Raw genomic sequence first — 19,251 nt, forward strand, 5'->3', positions numbered from 1 at the left:
GGCAAGACACAGGTATTGGGTCTCTCATCTGCAACTTTGGAGGCCTTTCAATGGTCTTTTTGACCAAAAAAATGACATTTAACATCATCTTTACGTTGTTTACCGTATTTCCCGGACTATAAGTCGGGGTTTCTTTCATAGTTTATGTGCCTTATGTGTGAAATTATTAACACATTACCGTAACATATCAAATAATATTATTTAGCTCATTCAGGTAAGAGACTAGACGTACAAGATTTCATGGGATTTATGGATTAGGGGTGAGAGATAGTTTGGTAAAGGTATAGCATGTTCTATATGTTATAGTTATTTGAGTGACTCTTACCATAATATGTTAGGTTAACATAGCAGTTGCTTATTTATGCCTCATATAACCTAGACTTATTCAGCCTGTTGTTCACTATTCTTTTTTTATTTTAAATTGCCTTTCAAATCTCTATTCTTGGTGTTGGATTTTATCAAATAAATTTCCCCCTTAAATTTGACTTATACTCCAGTGCGACTTATATAAGTGTTTTCCCTTCTTTATCATGCATTTTCGGCAGGTGAGACTTATACTCAGGTGCGACTTATACTCTGAAAAATACGGTACTATCTTTAAGGTGACCAAAAAAACATGAAATAATTAGAATTAGACATGCTGAGATGAGTGTGTATCAGGTCAGGGACGGTGTGTTTGAATGAGTCTAATACATGTAATAATAAATACTGCTTGTCCCTTTCAGGGCTGTGGGGGACGCTGGAGCCTATCTTAATAATAATGTTAATCAGTTTTCTACATAACCAGTACTTTTTGTGGGGGAGTATTCCTACAACTCGGGGACATTTAAGGTAATTTGGGGGTAAAGAAACACAGGCGGGGAGTCGATCGAGGAGGAGATTTGTTGGGTTTTATCAAATAAATTTCCCCCTTAAATTTGACTTATACTCCAGTGCGACTTATATAAGTGTTTTCCCTTCTTTATCATGCATTTTCGGCTGGTGCGTCTTATACTCAGGTGCGACTTATACTCCGAAAAATACGGTACTATCTTTAAGGTGATTTCATGACCAAAAAAAACATGAAATAATTAGAATCAGACATGCTGAGATGAGTGTGTATTAGGTCAGGGACGGTGTGTTTGAATGAGTCTAATACATGTAATAATAAATACTGCTTGTCCCTTTCAGGGCTGCGGGGGACGCTGGAGCCTATCTTAATAATAATGTTAATCGGTTTTCTACATAACCAGTACTTTTTGCGGGGGAGTATTCCTACAACTCGGGGACATTTAAGGTAATTTGGGGGTAAAGAAACACAGGCGGGGAGTCGATCGAGGAGGAGATTTGTTGGGTTTTATCAAATAAATTTCTCCCTTAAATTTGACTTATACTCCAGTGCGACTTATATAAGTGTTTTCCCTTCTTTATCATGCATTTTCGGCTGGTGCGTCTTATACTCTGGTGCGACTTATACTCCGAAAAATACGGTACTATCTTTAAGGTGATTTCCTGACCAAAAAAAACATGAAATAATTAGAATTAGACATGCTGAGATGAGTGTGTATTAGGTCAGGGACGGTGTGTTTGAATGAGTCTAATACATGTAATAATAACTACCGCTTGTCCCTTTCAGGGCTGCGGGGGACGCTGGAGCCTATCTTAATAATAATGTTAATCAGTTTTCTACATAACCAGTACTTTTTGTGGGGGAGTATTCCTACAACTCGGGGACATTTAAGGTAATTTGGGGGTAAAGAAACACAGGCGGGGAGTCGATCGAGGAGGAGATTTGTTGGGTTTTATCAAATAAATTTCCCCCTTAAATTTGACTTATACTCCAGTGCGACTTATATAAGTGTTTTCCCTTCTTTATCATGCATTTTCGGCTAGTGCGTCTTATACTCTGGTGCGACTTATACTCCGAAAAATACGGTACTATCTTTAAGGTGATTTCCTGACCAAAAAAAATATGAAATAATTAGAATTAGACGTGCTGAGATGAGTGTGTATTAGGTCAGGGACGGTGTGTTTGAATGAGTCTAATACATGTAATAATAAATACTGCTTGTCCCTTTCAGGGCTGCGGGGGACGCTGGAGCCTATCTTAATAATAATGTTAATCAATTTTCTACATAACCAGTACTTTTTGTGGGGGAGTATTCCTACAACTCGGGGACATTTAAGGTAATTTGGGGGTAAAGAAACACAGGCGGGGAGTCGATCGAGGAGGAGATTTGTTGGGTTTTATCAAATAAATTTCCCCCTTAAATTTGACTTATACTCCAGTGCGACTTATATAAGTGTTTTCCCTTCTTTATCATGCATTTTCGGCAGGTGAGACTTATACTCAGGTGCGACTTATACTCGGAAAAATACGGTACTATCTTTAAGGTGACCAAAAAAACATGAAATAATTAGAATTAGACGTGCTGAGATGAGTGTGTATTAGGTCAGGGACGGTGTGTTTGAATGAGTCTAATACATGTAATAATAAATACTGCTTGTCCCTTTCAGGGCTGTGGGGGACGCTGGAGCCTATCTTAATAATAATGTTAATTAGTTTTCTACATAACCAGTACTTTTTGTGGGGGAGTATTCCTACAACTCGGGGACATTTAAGGTAATTTGGGGGTAAAGAAACACAGGCGGGGAGTCGATCGAGGAGGAGATTTGTTGGGTTTTATCAAATAAATTTCCCCCTTAAATTTGACTTATACTCCAGTGCGACTTATATAAGTGTTTTCCCTTCTTTATCATGCATTTTCGGCAGGTGCGTCTTATACTCTGGTGCGACTTATACTCCGAAAAATACGGTACTATCTTTAAGGTGACCAAAAAAACATGAAATAATTAGAATTAGACATGCTGAGATGAGTGTGTATTAGGTCAGGGACGGTGTGTTTGAATGAGTCTAATACATGTAACAATAAATACTGCTTGTCCCTTTCAGGGCTACGGGGGACGCTGGAGCCTATCTTAATAATAATGTTAATCAGTTTTCTACATAACCAGTACTTTTTGTGGGGGAGTATTCCTACAACTCGGGGACATTTAAGGTAATTTGGGGGTAAAGAAACACAGGCGGGGAGTCGATCGAGGAGGAGATTTGTTGGGTTTTATCAAATAAATTTCCCCCTTAAATTTGACTTATACTCCAGTGCGACTTATATAAGTGTTTTCCCTTCTTTATCATGCATTTTCGGCAGGTGAGACTTATACTCAGGTGCGACTTATACTCCGAAAAATACGGTACTATCTTTAAGGTGACCAAAAAAACATGAAATAATTAGAATTAGACATGCTGAGATGAGTGTGTATTAGGTCAGGGACGGTGTGTTTGAATGAGTCTAATACATGTAATAATAAATACTGCTTGTCCCTTTCAGGGCTGCGGGGGACGCTGGAGCCTATCTTAATAATAATGTTAATCAGTTTTCTACATAACCAGTACTTTTTGTGGGGGAGTATTCCTACAACTCGGGGACATTTAAGGTAATTTGGGGGTAAAGAAACACAGGCGGGGAGTCGATCGAGGAGGAGATTTGTTGGGTTTTATCAAATAAATTTCCCCCTTAAATTTGACTTATACTCCAGTGCGACTTATATAAGTGTTTTCCCTTCTTTATCATGCATTTTCGTTAGGTGAGACTTATACTCAGGTGCGACTTATACTCCGAAAAATACGGTACTATCTTTAAGGTGATTTCCTGACCAAAAAAAACATGAAATAATTAGAATTAGACGTGCTGAGACGAGTGTGTATCAGGTCAGCGACGGTGTGTTTGAATGAGTGTAATACATGTAATAATAACTACAGTTTGTCCCTTTCAGGGCTGTGGGGGGCGCTGGAGCCTATCTTAATAATAATGTTAATCAGTTTTCTACATAACCAGTACTTTTTGTGGGGGAGTATTCCTACAACTCGGGGACATTTAAGGTAATTTGGGGGTAAAGAAACACAGGTGGGGAGTCGATCGAGGAGGAGATTTGGACGAGTGGGAAGGGAAATGACTAGATTTGATTTTATTACTATTTTTTTTTTTTACTTATCCTCACATTTCTGGCCTGGGTACGCACCATGGGAGGTGCGGTGGGCGGGGAGAGGACGGCGGCCGGGGGCAGACCGGCGGGGAAGGGCGTAAAGGTGTGCTGGTGGGTGTGTTGGTGCTGGTGCTGGTGCATGTGCTGGTGTTGGTGAAACTCAGCCCTCAGGAGCGACACGGGGGCCAGCGGCGAGGCGGGCGGCCCCCGGCCCCGCTCTGAACTCTGAACCAGGAAACGGTTGTTCAGCTCCTGCCTTAGGAGGTCATGCTCTGCAAGAAAGGAGAGCGAGGAAAACAAAAACAAACAAAAAAAAAAACAAAAAAAAAACAAGGAAAGAAAAAAAAAGAGGGTTGGGAGAGGGAAAGTGGAAAAGGTGGAAACACAAGAAAAAAAAAAAAGGCACGGACGCCCAGTCAGTCTTCAACAAGGGTAGAAGAGAAAGAAAATAGTCACCTGGCATTCTCTGTTTCTCCAGCTCATGCTGTGAGGGTTTTCTACGTGGGGACTCATAGGTGGCGGCAAGAGAGTTGCCTGTGACAATGTGCCAATCAGAATCCCCGAATGAGGCTGGCAATACATGATTGGTTGGTTGAATGATATCAACAGACTGGTATCTAAAGACAGGAGAGAACCAAGAGTCATCCCAGCAGAAAACACACACACACACATGCCTTTCATCAGAATGCATGGTGAGGCCTATTTTGGAGGAACCCATCGTTGCTGGAGGCAGCTTGATTGATTGGAACTTTTATTAGTAGATTTGCACAGTACAGTACATAGTCCGTACAATTGACCGCTAAATGCTAACACCCCAATAAGTTGTTCAACTTGTTTAAGTCGGGGTTCACGTTCATCAATTCATGGTATTCATGGCTTGTTTTCTTGTTCTGCTACAAAAGGGGGCCGGAAACCCGCGGCTCTTTGGTGCCGTTCCAGTGGCTCCCTGGAGCATTTTTAAAAGAAGATTGAAAATGGAAAAATATGAAGGAAAATGTGTTTTTATTTAGATTTACCGTATTTCCTTGAATTGCCGCCGGGTATATAGTATGCGCCTGCCTAGAATTACTGCCGGGTCAAACTCGTTTGGCAAAATAATTAGCGCATGCTTAGCATTAACGCCGGGTCAAACTCGTTTCGCAAAATATTAGTTTTATTAGCGCATGTCTAGAATTTCCACCGGGTCAAACTCGTCACGTCACGTCATCATTTTCAAAATGGAGGAGGATGATTTCCATCCATCCATCCATCCATCTTCTTCCGCTTATCCGAGGTCGGGTCGCGGGGGCAGCAGCCTAAGCAGGGAAGCCCAGACTTCCCTCTCCCCAGCCACTTCGTCTAGCTCTTCCCGGGGGATCCCAAGGCGTTTCCAGGCCAGCCGGGAGACATAGTCTTCCCAACGTGTCCTGGGTCTTCCTACCGGTTGGACGTGCCCTAAACACCTCCCTAGGGAGGCGTTCGGGTGGCATCCTGACCAGATGCCCGAGCCACCTCATCTGGCTCCTCTCCATGGGGAGGAGCAGCGGCTTTACTTTGAGTTCCTCCCGGATGGCAGAGCTTCTCACCCTATCTCTAAGGGAGAGACCCGCCACCTGGCGGAGGAAACTCATTTCGGCCGCTTGTACCCGTGATCTTGTCCTTTCGGTCATGACCCAAAGCTGATTTCACACTCACACTCAAGGCTGATTTCAATCATTTGAAATCGCATAAAGTGAAGAAGATTAAGAGCTATTCAGTAGGATTTAAAGTCCAAACTATGCTAAAAAGAACAGTATGCAGCTATGTTTTATCAATATACCGTAGCTGCGTGTGTCAAATATGAGTCATTAAATGACTCCCGCCTCCTGGTGGTAGAGGGCGCTAGTGATCCTTCTTGCGACTACTCAGCTGCAAAATACGACCGTCACTGATTGTTATTTATTACTTCGGTACTCCTGTCTTTCTCTGTATATTGTACAGTATTTTGTACTTCTATAGTGTTTTGTATATTGTACAGAATTGCTTATTATTTTTATTGGATAGTAGTCCGTTTATTTCAATTGTTAGTTTTTCCTTTATTACCTCTTGTGTCATTTATTTCACCCCATATTTGTTCCCACTACCGCACCTTAAGTTGGAGTCTTTAATCTCGTTATATGCAAATAAAATGACAATAAAGTTCATTCTATTCTATTCTATTCTAAGAAGTGACAACAAGCAGCGATCGTTGATTTTTTCCTCTCGCTTGCACTTTTAACATGGAGGATTACATATCGAAAATAAAACAGTTTTCTAAACTGGACTTTCATTCGAAGCAGGAGGTAATAAAGGAAGATCTCCATCGAGACAGAGAGACTTTAAAAACTGAAGAAAGATAAGGAAGACTTCTATAAACAAGTTATCCATGCTTTTGATCAGAAGGAGCTGCGCATGGACTTCATTTATAAGTAAAGGTAAGACCATGAAAACGTTTTTTATTTATTAAATGTGCTTTTTATGATGGTGAAGTGAATTATATTTATATAGCGCTTTTCTCAAATGACTCAAAGCGCTTTACATAGTGACACCCAATATCTAAGTTACATTTAAACCAGTGTGGGTGGCACTGGGAGCAGGTGGGTAAAGTGTCTTGCCCAAGGACACAACGGCAGTAACTAGGATGGCACAAGCGGGAATCGAACCTGCAACCCTCAAGTTGCTGGCATGGCCACTCTACCAACCAAGCTATGCCGCCCCATGTGATGTATCCTTACATCACACTCAAATTTATAAGCGCAGGCCTAAATTTACCGCATGCTTTTGGTAAGCGCCGGAGTGAGAAGAGGTTTGAAATTAATTAGCGCCCCCGGTGGCAATTCAAGGAAATACAGTAGCAACAACCCAGCAATTATAGACAATAATAAACATTGGTGGTTGCTGGGAAGTCATCAGATTGCTGATTCCGTGCAGCTTTCTTCCATTCTGCTCGCCTCCAGCTTTGATGTTCGTCCATTTGTTAGTTACTGTTCTAGTTCTAGTTCTATCCACATTACTTCAGCCACTATCACTTATTACTAGTCATCTTTTAAAGGACTTTTAGAAAGATACATCATCTACATGGAGTGAGAACAACTTACCTGTTTTTCTGGATGCGTGTGTGTAAAGCTGTTTGTAAGAAACAAATCTGGCTGATACTACTTACTCGACTTTTATTTGTTTCTTTCGGGTTTTGTAAGACAAATGTGAAATGACCAAAGTAGGACTACTTTCTGCATATTCTATGGATTAGGACTAGTCAACTGGCGTTGAAATAATAGAGTGCTCCTGTTGTCTAGAGCAGTGGTTCTCAAATGGGGGTACGCGTACCCCTGGGGGGAATTGAAGGTATGCCAAAGCGTACGGCGGTGAGAGATGTCTTGTTTTGGGGTTTTTTGTCTTATGGTTTTAATTTGAAAAGTAACTCTCCTCTGGTTTCAGGTCACTTGCCCTTCGTTTTGTGTCATCAGCCTGACGTCATCCCTGATCTCTGATTGTTTCCAGCTGTTCCCTATTACCTTCATGTGTTTATAAGCTCACTCCTTCCTTTGTTCTGTACCAGATTGTCTGGTTTATTGGTGCTCTCTAGCGTCCATGTCTTTGTCCATGCCTTGCCTTGTCTTGTGCTTATGTCCCTTGATCCTGAACCCCTTTATGAATATTTTGACTTTTCCTTTCTTCTTCCTAAGCAGAGTAATTTTGATTATTTAGTTATTCAGTGGCAAGTTTCAGTTAAGTTTTTCATTCATTCCTCAACTTTTTGAGTGACTATTTTTGTTAAATACTTTATTAGATTAGTTCGTGTGGATATTTTCATAGATGTTGTTTTGGTCCTCCTGTTGGAGCGCTTTTTGTCAAATACTGTTTATAGTTTGTCTTTACTTTTGTGTTGTCCTCCGTTCGGAGTGATTTTTGGTTGTTCCTTCCTTTTCTGGAACCTTTTCGCCGAGTCGTTTATTTTTGTGATTATATATGTTTTTTCTTGACTCGGGAGGTAAAAGGAAATTGTCAAAATAAAAGCCTGTCTAAAGTCCCAAATCTGCATCTGAGTCCAAATCCTTTTATCAAAGCGTGACAGATTTAAAAAAATATATATTCAAAAATGAGCAACAATTCAAAAATCCTTTATAAATATATTTATTGAAAAATACTTAAAAAAAATATGAATGTAAGTTGATAAACTGTGAAAAGAAATAGAACAATACAATATTCAGTGTTGACAGCTAGATTTTTTTGTGGACATGTTCCATAAATATTGATGTTAAAGATTTCTTTTTTTGTGAAGAAATGTTTAGAAGTAAGTTGATGAATCCAGATGGATCTCTATTAAAATCCCCAAAGAGGGCACTTTAAGTTACTTCTATGTGTAGAAATCTTTATTTATAATTGAATCTTTTGTTTATTTTCAACAACTTTTCAGTTATTTTTATATCTTTTTTTCCAAATAGTCAAAGAAAGACCACTACAAATGAGCAATATTTTGCACTGTTACACAATTTAATAAATCAGAAACTGACGACATAGTGCTGTATTTTACTTCTTTATCTTTTTATTTTTAACAAAAATGCTTTGCTCTGATTAGGGGGTACTCGAATTTAAAAAATGTTCACAGGAGGTACATCACTGAAAAAAGGTTGAGAACCACTGCGCTAGAGAATAAAGATCACTTGAAACTCCGCATGTCAACATTTCAGTTCGGTGCCACACCCACAAAATGCCGAAGCAACTATTTCCACATCAACACCGTATTTGATATACAGATCATTTTTATTTGACACTTATTGAAATATCTTGTAGTCAAATAGTCAACAACAGAAGGAAATAACGCCCACAGGAACCTACCACATAGTGAAGGACATACACTATGTGATTTCTTATTATGCAGCTCATTTTATTTGACATTAAAATATCTTGTGTGACACTTTATTTGTTTTAAACTATTGCAGTGGCGTTCTGTACAAAAAGTGCACTTTAATTTAGTGTCGTTTTGATATGTCATCTTAGTGACATCATGCACAAAAGTGCACTTTATTTGTTTTAAACTATTGTAGTGGCGTTCTGTCCAAAAAGTGCACTTTAATTGAGTGTTGTTTTGATATATCATCTTAGTGACATCATGCACAAAAGTACACTTTATTTGTTTTAAACTATTGTAGTGGCGTTCTGTCCAAAAAGTGCACTTTAATTTAGTGTCGTTTTGATATGTCATCTTAGTGACATCATGCACAAAAGTGCACTTTATTTGTTTTAAACTATTGTAGTGGCGTTCTGTCCAAAAAGTGCACTTTAATTGAGTGTTGTTTTGATATGTCATCTTAGTGACATCATGCACAAAAGTGCACTTTATTTGTTTTAAACTATTGTAGTGGCGTTCTGTACAAAAAGTGCACTTTGAGTGTGGTTTTGATATGTCATCTTAGTGACATCATGCACAAAAGTGCACTTTATTTGTTTTAAACTATTGTAGTGGCGTTCTGTCCAAAAAGTGCACTTTAATTTTGTGTCGTTTTGATATGTCATCTTAGTGACATCATGCACAAAAGTGCACTTTATTGGTTTTAAACTATTGTAGTGGCGTTCTGTACAAAAAGTGCACTTTAATTGAGTGTTGTTTCGATATGTCATCTTAGTGACATCATGCACAAAAGTGCACTTTATTTGTTTTAAACTATTGTAGTGGCGTTCTGTCCAAAAAGTGCACTTTAATTGAGTGTTGTTTTGATATGTCATCTTAGTGACATCATGCACAAAGTACACTTTATTTATTTTAAACTATTGTAGTGGCGTTCTGTACAAAAAGTGCACTTTGAGTGTTGTTTTGATATGTCATCTTAGTGACATCATGCACAAAAGTGCACTTTATTTGTTTTAAACTATTGTAGTGGCGTTCTGTACAAAAAGTGCACTTTGAGTGTTGTTTTGATATGTCATCTTAGTGACATCATGCACAAAAGTGCACTTTATTTGTTTTAAACTATTGTAGTGGGGTTCTGTACAAAAAATGCACTTTGAGTGTTGTTTTGATATGTCATCTTAGTGACATCATGCACAAAAGTACACTTTATTTGTTTTAAACTATTGTAGTGGCGTTCTGTACAAAAAGTGCACTTTGAGTGTTGTTTTGATATGTCATCTTAGTGACATCATGCACAAAAGTACACTTTATTTGTTTTAAACTATTGTAGTGGCGTTCTGTACAAAAAGTGCACTTAAATTTAGTGTTGTTTTGATATGTCATCTTAGTGACATCATGCACAAAAGTGCACTTAATTGTTTTAAACTATTGTAGTGGCGTTCTGTACAAAAAGTGCACTTTAATTGAGTGTTGTTTTGATATGTCATCTTAGTGACATCATGCACAAAAGTGCACTTTATTTGTTTTAAACTATTGTAGTGGGGTTCTGTACAAAAAATGCACTTTGAGTGTTGTTTTGATATGTCATCTTAGTGACATCATGCACAAAAGTACACTTTATTTGTTTTAAACTATTGTAGTGGCGTTCTGTACAAAAAGTGCACTTTGAGTGTTGTTTTGATATGTCATCTTAGTGACATCATGCACAAAAGTACACTTTATTTGTTTTAAACTATTGTAGTGGCGTTCTGTACAAAAAGTGCACTTAAATTTAGTGTTGTTTTGATATGTCATCTTAGTGACATCATGCACAAAAGTGCACTTAATTGTTTTAAACTATTGTAGTGGCGTTCTGTACAAAAAGTGCACTTTAATTGAGTGTTGTTTTGATATGTCATCTTAGTGACATCATGCACAAAAGTGCACTTTATTTGTTTTAAACTATTGTAGTGGCGTTCTGTACAAAAAGTGCACTTTAATTTAGTGTTGTTTTGATGTCATCTTAGTGACATCATGCACAAAAGTACACTATTTGTTTTAAACTATTGTAGTGGCGTTCTGTACAAAAAGTGCACTTTAATTTAGTGTTGTTTTGACATGTCATCTTAGTGACATCATGCACAAAAGTACACTTTATTTGTTTTAAAATATTGTAGTGGCGTTCTGTACAAAAAGTGCACTTTGAGTGTTGTTTTGATATGTCATCTTAGTGACATCATGCACAAAAGTACACTTTATTTGTTTTAAACTATTGCAGTGGCGTTCTGTACAAAAAGTCCACTTTAATTTAGTGTTGTTTTGATATGTCATCTTAGTGACATCATGCACAAAAGTACACTATTTGTTTTAAACTATTGTAGTGGCGTTCTGTACAAAAAGTGCACTTAAATTTAGTGTTGTTTTGATATGTCATCTTAGTGACATCATGCACAAAAGTGCACTTTATTTGTTTTAAACTATTGTAGTGGCGTTCTGTACAAAAAGTGCACTTTGAGTGTTGTTTTGATATGTCATCTTAGTGACATCATGCACAAAAGTGCACTTTATTTGTTTTAAACTATTGTAGTGGCGTTCTGTACAAAAAGTGCACTTTGAGTGTTGTTTTGATATGTCATCTTAGTGACATCATGCACCAAAGTACACTTTATTTGTTTTAAACTATTGTAGTGGCGTTCTGTCCAAAAAGTGCACTTTGAGTGTTGTTTTGATATGTCGTCTTAGTGACATCATGCACAAAAGTGCACTTTATTTGTTTTAAACTATTGTAGTGGCGTTCTGTACAAAAAGTGCACTTTGAGTGTTGTTTTGATATGTCATCTTAGTGACATCATGCACAAAAGTGCACTTTATTTGTTTTAAACTATTGTAGTGGCGTTCTGTAGAAAAAGTGCACTTTAATTTAGTGTTGTTTTGATATGTCATCTTAGTGACATCATGCACAAAAGTGCACTTTATTTGTTTTAAACTATTTTAATGGCGTTCTGTACAAAAAGTGCACTTTAATTTAGTGTTGTTTTGATATGTCATCTTAGTGACATCATGCACAAAAGTGCAATTTATTTGTTTTAAACTATTGTAGTGGCGTTCTGTACAAAAAGTGCACTTTAATTGAGTGTCGTTTTGATATGTCATCTTAGTGACATCATGCACAAAAGTGCACTTTATTTGTTTTAAACTATTGTAGTGGCGTTCTGTCCAAAAAATGCATTTTGAGTGTTGTTTTGATATGTCATCTTAGTGACATCATGCACAAAGTACACTTTATTTGTTTAAAACTATTGTAGTGGCGTTCTGTACAAAAAGTGCACTTTAATTTAGTGTTGTTTTGATATGTCATCTTAGTGACATCATGCACAAAAGTGCACTTTATTTGTTTTAAACTATTGTAGTGGCGTTCTGTCCAAAAAGTGCACTTAAATTTAGTGTTGTTTTGATATGTCATCTTAGTGACATCATGCACAAAAGTGCACTTTATTTGTTTTAAACTATTGTAGTGGCGTTCTGTACAAAAAGTGCACTTTGAGTGTTGTTTTGATATGTCATCTTAGTGACATCATGCACAAAGTACACTTTATTTGTTTAAAACTATTGTAGTGGCGTTCTGTACAAAAAGTGCACTTTAATTTAGTGTTGTTTTGATATGTCATCTTAGTGACATCATGCACAAAAGTGCACTTTATTTGTTTTAAACTATTGTAGTGGCGTTCTGTCCAAAAAGTGCACTTAAATTTAGTGTTGTTTTGATATGTCATCTTAGTGACATCATGCACAAAAGTGCACTTTATTTGTTTTAAACTATTGTAGTGGCGTTCTGTACAAAAAGTGCACTTTGAGTGTTGTTTTGATATGTCATCTTAGTGACATCATGCACAAAAGTACACTTTATTTGTTTTAAACTATTGTAGTGGCGTTCTGTACAAAAAGTGCACTTTAATTGAGTGTTGTTTCGATATGTCATCTTAGTGACATCATGCACAAAAGTACACTTTATTTGTTTTAAACTATTGTAGTGGCGTTCTGTACAAAAAGTGCACTTTAATTTAGTGTCGTTTCGATATGTCATCTTAGTGACATCATGCACAAAAGTACACTTTATTTTTTTTTAAACTATTGCAGTGGCGTTCTGTACAAAAAGTGCACTTTAATTTAGTGTTGTTTTGATATGTCATCTTAGTGACATCATGCACAAAAGTACACTTTATTTGTTTTAAACTATTGTAGTGGCGTTCTGTCCAAAAAGTGCACTTAAATTTAGTGTTGTTTTGATATGTCATCTTAGTGACATCATGCACAAAAGTGCACTTTATTTGTTTTAAACTATTGTAGTGGCGTTCTGTACAAAAAGTGCACTTTGAGTGTTGTTTTGATATGTCATCTTAGTGACATCATGCACAAAAGTACACTTTATTTGTTTTAAACTATTGTAGTGGCGTTCTGTACAAAAAGTGCACTTTAATTGAGTGTTGTTTCGATATGTCATCTTAGTGACATCATGCACAAAAGTACACTTTATTTTTTTTTAAACTATTGCAGTGGCGTTCTGTACAAAAAGTGCACTTTAATTTAGTGTTGTTTTGATATGTCATCTTAGTGACATCATGCACAAAAGTACACTTTATTTGTTTTAAACTATTGTAGTGGCGTTCTGTCCAAAAAGTGCACTTTGAGTGTTGTTTCGATATGTCATCTTAGTGACATCATGCACAAAAGTACACTTTAGTTGTTTTAAACTATTGTAGTGGCGTTCTGTACAAAAAGTGCACTTTGAGTGTTGTTTTGATATGTCATCTTAGTGACATCATGCACAAAAGTGCACTTTATTTGTTTTAAACTATTGTAGTGGCGTTCTGTCCAAAAAGTGCACTTTAATTTAGTGTTGTTTTGATATGTCATCTTAGTGACATCATGCACAAAAGTGCACTTTATTTGTTTTAAACTATTGTAGTGGCGTTCTGTACAAAAAGTGCACTTTAATTTAGTGTTGTTTTGATATGTCATCTTAGTGACATCATGCACAAAAGTACACTTTATTTTTTTTTAAACTATTGTAGTGGCGTTCTGCACAAAAAGTGCACTTTAATTTAGTGTTGTTTTGATATGTCATTTTAGTGACATCATGCACAAAAGTACACTTTATTTGTTTTAAACTATTGTAGTGGCGTTCTGTACAAAAAGTGCACTTTAATTTAGTGTTGTTTCGATATGTCATCTTAGTGACATCATGCACAAAAGTGCACTTTATTTGTTTTAAACTATTGTAGTGGCGTTCTGTACAAAAAGTGCACTTTAATTTAGTGTTGTTTTGATATGTCATCTTAGTGACATCATGCACAAAAGTACACTTTATTTGTTTTAAACTAATGTAGTGGCGTTCTGTACAAAAAGTGCACTTAAATTTAATGTTGTTTTGATATGTCATCTTAGTGACATCATGCACAAAAGTGCACTTTATTTGTTTTAAACTATTGTAGTGGCGTTCTGTACAAAAAGTGCACTTTGAGTGTTGTTTTGATATGTCATCTTAGTGACATCATGCACAAAAGTACACTTTATTTGTTTTAAACTATTGTAGTGGCGTTCTGTACAAAAAGTGCACTTTGAGTGTTGTTTTGATACGTCATCTTAGTGACATCAAGCACAAAAGTGCACTTTATTTGTTTTAAACTATTGTAGTGGCCTACGATGAGGTGGCGACTTGTCCAGGGTGTACCCTGCCTTCCGCCCGATTGTAGCTGAGATAGGCGCCAGCGCCCCCCGTAACCCCGAAAGGGAATAAGCGGTAGAAAATGGATGGATGGATGTAGTGGCGTTCTGTACAAAAAGTGCACTTTAATTTAGTGTTGTTTTGATATGTCATCTTAGTGACATCATGCACAAAAGTGCACTTTATTTGTTTTAAACTATTGTAGTGGCGTTCTGTCCAAAAAGTGCACTTTAATTGAGTGTTGTTTTGATATGTCATCTTCGTGACATCATGCACAAAAGTACACTTTATTTGTTTTAAACTATTGTAGTGGCGTTCTGTCCAAAAAGTGCACTTTGAGTGTTGTTTTGATATGTCATCTTAGTGACATCAAGCACAAAAGTACACTTTATTTGTTTTAACTATTGTAGTGGCGTTCTGTACAAAAATTGCACTTTAATTTAGTGTTGTTTTGATATGTCATCTTACTGACATCATGCACAAAGTACACTTTATTGGTTTTAAACTATTGTAGTGGCGTTATGTACAAAAAGTGCACTTTATTTAGTGTTGTTTTGATATGTCATCTTAGTGACATCATGCACAAAAGTACACTTTATTTGTTTTAAACTATTGTAGTGGCGTTCTGTACAAAAAGTGCACTTTAATTTAGTGTCGTTTCGATATGTCATCTTAGTGACATCATGCACAAAAGTACACTTTATTTGTTTTAAACTATTGTTGTGGCGTTCAGTACAAAAAGTGCACTTTGAGTGTTGTTTTGATATGTCATCTTAGTGACATCATGCACAAAAGTACACTTTATTTGTTTTAAACTATTGTAGTGGCGTTCTGTACAAAAAGTGCACTTTATTTGTTTTAAACTATTGTAGTGGCGTTCTGTACAAAATTTGCACTTTAATTTAGTGTTGTTTTGATATGTCATCTTCGTGACATCATGCACAAAAGTACACTTTATTTGTTTTAAACTATTGTAGTGGCGTTCTGTCCAAAAAGTGCACTTTAATTGAGTGTTGTTTTGATATGTCATCTTAGTGACATCATGCACAAAAGTACACTTTATTTGTTTTAAACTATTGTAGTGGCGTTCTGTACAAAAAGTGCACTTTGAGTGTTGTTTTGATATGTCATCTTAGTGACATCATGCACAAAAGTACACTTTATTTGTTTTAAACTATTGTAGTGGCGTTCTGTACAAAAAGTGCACTTTGAGTGTTGTTTTGATATGTCATCTTAGTGACATCATGCACAAAAGTACACTTTATTTGTTTTAAACTATTTTAGTGGCGTTCTGTACAAAAAGTGCACTTTAATTGAGTGTCGTTTTGATATGTCATCTTAGTGACATCATGCACAAAGTACACTTTATTGGTTTTAAACTATTGTAGTGGCATTATGTACAAAAAGTGCACTTTATTTAGTGTTGTTTTGATATGTCATCTTAGTGACATCATGCACAAAAGTACACTTTATTGGTTTTAAACTATTGTAGTGGCGTTCTGTACAAAAAGTGCACTTTAATTTAGTGTTGTTTTGATATGTCATCTTAGTGACATCATGCACAAAGTACACTTTATTTATTTTAAACTATTGTAGTGGCGTTCTGTACAAAAAGTGCACTTTAATTTAGTGTTGTTTTGATATGTCATCTTAGTGACATCATGCACAAAAGTACACTTTATTTGTTTGAAACTATTGTAGTGGCGTTCTGTACAAAAAGTGCACTTTAATTGAGTGTTGTTTTGATATGTCATCTTAGTGACATCATGCACAAAAGTACACTTTATTTGTTTTAAACTATTGTAGTGGCGTTCTGTACAAAAAGTGCACTTTAATTTAGTGTCGTTTTGATATGTCATCTTAGTGACATCATGCACAAAAGTACACTTTATTTGTTTTAAACTATTGTAGTGGCGTTCTGTACAAAAAGTGCACTTTAATTTAGTGTCGTTTTGATATGTCATCTTAGTGACATCATGCACAAAAGTACACTTTATTTGTTTTAAACTATTGTAGTGGCGTTCTGTACAAAAAGTGCACTTTAATTTAGTGTCGTTTTGATATGTCATCTTAGTGACATCATGCACAAAAGTGCACTTTATTTGTTTTAAACTATTGTAGTGGCGTTCTGTCCAAAAAGTGCACTTTAATTGAGTGTTGTTTCGATATGTCATCTTAGTGACATCATGCACAAAAGTGCACTTTATTTGTTTTAAACTATTGTAGTGGCGTTCTGTCCAAAAAGTGCACTTTAATTTAGTGTTGTTTTGATATGTCATCTTCGTGACATCATGCACAAAAGTACACTTTATTTGTTTTAAACTATTGTAGTGGCGTTCTGTCCAAAAAGTGCACTTTAATTTAGTGTCGTTTTGATATGTCATCTTAGTGACATCATGCACAAAGTACACTTTATTGGTTTTAAACTATTGTAGTGGCGTTCTGTCCAAAAAGTGCACTTTGAGTGTTGTTTTGATATGTCATCTTAGTGACATCATGCACAAAAGTACACTTTATTTGTTTTAAACTATTGTAGTGGCGTTCTGTACAAAAAGTGCACTTTAATTTAGTGTCGTTTTGATATGTCATCTTAGTGACATCATGCACAAAAGTACACTTTATTTGTTTTAAACTATTGTAGTGGCGTTCTGTACAAAAAGTGCACTTTAATTTAGTGTCGTTTTGATATGTCATCTTAGTGACATCATGCACAAAAGTGCACTTTATTTGTTTTAAACTATTGTAGTGGCGTTCTGTACAAAAAGTGCACATTAATTTAGTGTTGTTTTGATATGTCATCTTCGTGACATCATGCACAAAAGTACACTTTATTTGTTTTAAACTATTGTAGTGGCGTTCTGTACAAAAAGTGCACTTTAATTGAGTGTTGTTTTGATATGTCATCTTACTGACATCATGCACAAAGTACACTTTATTGGTTTTAAACTATTGTAGTGGCGTTCTGTACAAAAAGTGCACTTTGAGTGTTGTTTTGATATGTCATCTTAGTGACATCATGCACAAAAGTACACTTTATTTGTTTTAAACTATTGTAGTGGCGTTCTGTACAAAAAGTGCACTTTGAGTGTTGTTTTGATATGTCATCTTAGTGACATCATGCACAAAAGTACACTTTATTTGTTTTAAACTATTGTAGTGGCGTTCTGTACAAAAAGTGCACTTTAATTTAGTGTCGTTTTGATATGTCATCTTAGTGACATCATGCACAAAAGTGCACTTTATTTGTTTTAAACTATTGTAGTGGCGTTCTGTCCAAAAAGTGCACTTTAATTGAGTGTTGTTTCGATATGTCATCTTAGTGACATCATGCACAAAAGTGCACTTTATTTGTTTTAAACTATTGTAGTGGCGTTCTGTCCAAAAAGTGCACTTTAATTGAGTGTTGTTTTGATATGTCATCTTCGTGACATCATGCACAAAAGTACACTTTATTTGTTTTAAACTATTGTAGTGGCGTTCTGTCCAAAAAGTGCACTTTGAGTGTTGTTTCGATATGTCATCTTAGTGACATCATGCACAAAAGTGCACTTTATTTGTTTTAAACTATTGTAGTGGCGTTCTGTCCAAAAAGTGCACTTTAATTTAGTGTTGTTTTGATATGTCATCTTCGTGACATCATGCACAAAAGTACACTTTATTTGTTTTAAACTATTGTAGTGGCGTTCTGTCCAAAAAGTGCACTTTGAGTGTTGTTTTGATATGTCATCTTAGTGACATCAAGCACAAAAGTACACTTTATTTGTTTTAACTATTGTAGTGGCGTTCTGTACAAAAATTGCACTTTAATTTAGTGTTGTTTTAATATGTCATCTTACTGACATCATGCACAAAGTACACTTTATTGGTTTTAAACTATTGTAGTGGCGTTATGTACAAAAAGTGCACTTTATTTAGTGTTGTTTTGATATGTCATCTTAGTGACATCATGCACAAAAGTACACTTTATTTGTTTTAAACTATTGTAGTGGCGTTCTGTACAAAAAGTGCACTTTAATTTAGTGTCGTTTCGATATGTCATCTTAGTGACATCATGCACAAAAGTACACTTTATTTGTTTTAAACTATTGTTGTGGCGTTCAGTACAAAAAGTGCACTTTGAGTGTTGTTTTGATATGTCATCTTAGTGACATCATGCACAAAAGTACACTTTATTTGTTTTAAACTATTGTAGTGGCGTTCTGTACAAAAAGTGCACTTTATTTGTTTTAAACTATTGTAGTGGCGTTCTGTACAAAATTTGCACTTTAATTTAGTGTTGTTTTGATATGTCATCTTCGTGACATCATGCACAAAAGTACACTTTATTTGTTTTAAACTATTGTAGTGGCGTTCTGTCCAAAAAGTGCACTTTAATTGAGTGTTGTTTTGATATGTCATCTTAGTGACATCATGCACAAAAGTACACTTTATTTGTTTTAAACTATTGTAGTGGCGTTCTGTACAAAAAGTGCACTTTGAGTGTTGTTTTGATATGTCATCTTAGTGACATCATGCACAAAAGTACACTTTATTTGTTTTAAACTATTGTAGTGGCGTTCTGTACAAAAAGTGCACTTTGAGTGTTGTTTTGATATGTCATCTTAGTGACATCATGCACAAAAGTACACTTTATTTGTTTTAAACTATTTTAGTGGCGTTCTGTACAAAAAGTGCA

The 19,251-nt window shown here is 36.0% G+C and overlaps 1 protein-coding gene across 9 annotated transcripts in view; it reads right to left on the reverse strand.

The window, feature by feature from the left end:
- Positions 1–19,251, reverse strand: part of fbrsl1 (fibrosin-like 1) — an 886,448-nt gene that overhangs the window by 49,260 nt on the left and 817,937 nt on the right. For 5 of the 9 annotated variants that reach the window (XM_061907119.1, XM_061907123.1, XM_061907118.1 and 2 more), the window contains exon 10: positions 4,039–4,295. In XM_061907119.1, coding sequence (XP_061763103.1) covers positions 4,039–4,295 — 257 coding nt within the window. Of the gene's footprint in view, positions 1–4,038; positions 4,296–4,479; positions 4,641–19,251 lie in introns of all 9 variants that reach the window. The other 4 variants (XM_061907121.1, XM_061907120.1, XM_061907125.1 and 1 more) reach the window with 2 other exon arrangements.

The sequence above is a fragment of the Nerophis ophidion genome, linkage group LG07 (assembly GCF_033978795.1).
Source record: "Nerophis ophidion isolate RoL-2023_Sa linkage group LG07, RoL_Noph_v1.0, whole genome shotgun sequence".
Classification (NCBI taxonomy): domain Eukaryota; kingdom Metazoa; phylum Chordata; class Actinopteri; order Syngnathiformes; family Syngnathidae; genus Nerophis; species Nerophis ophidion.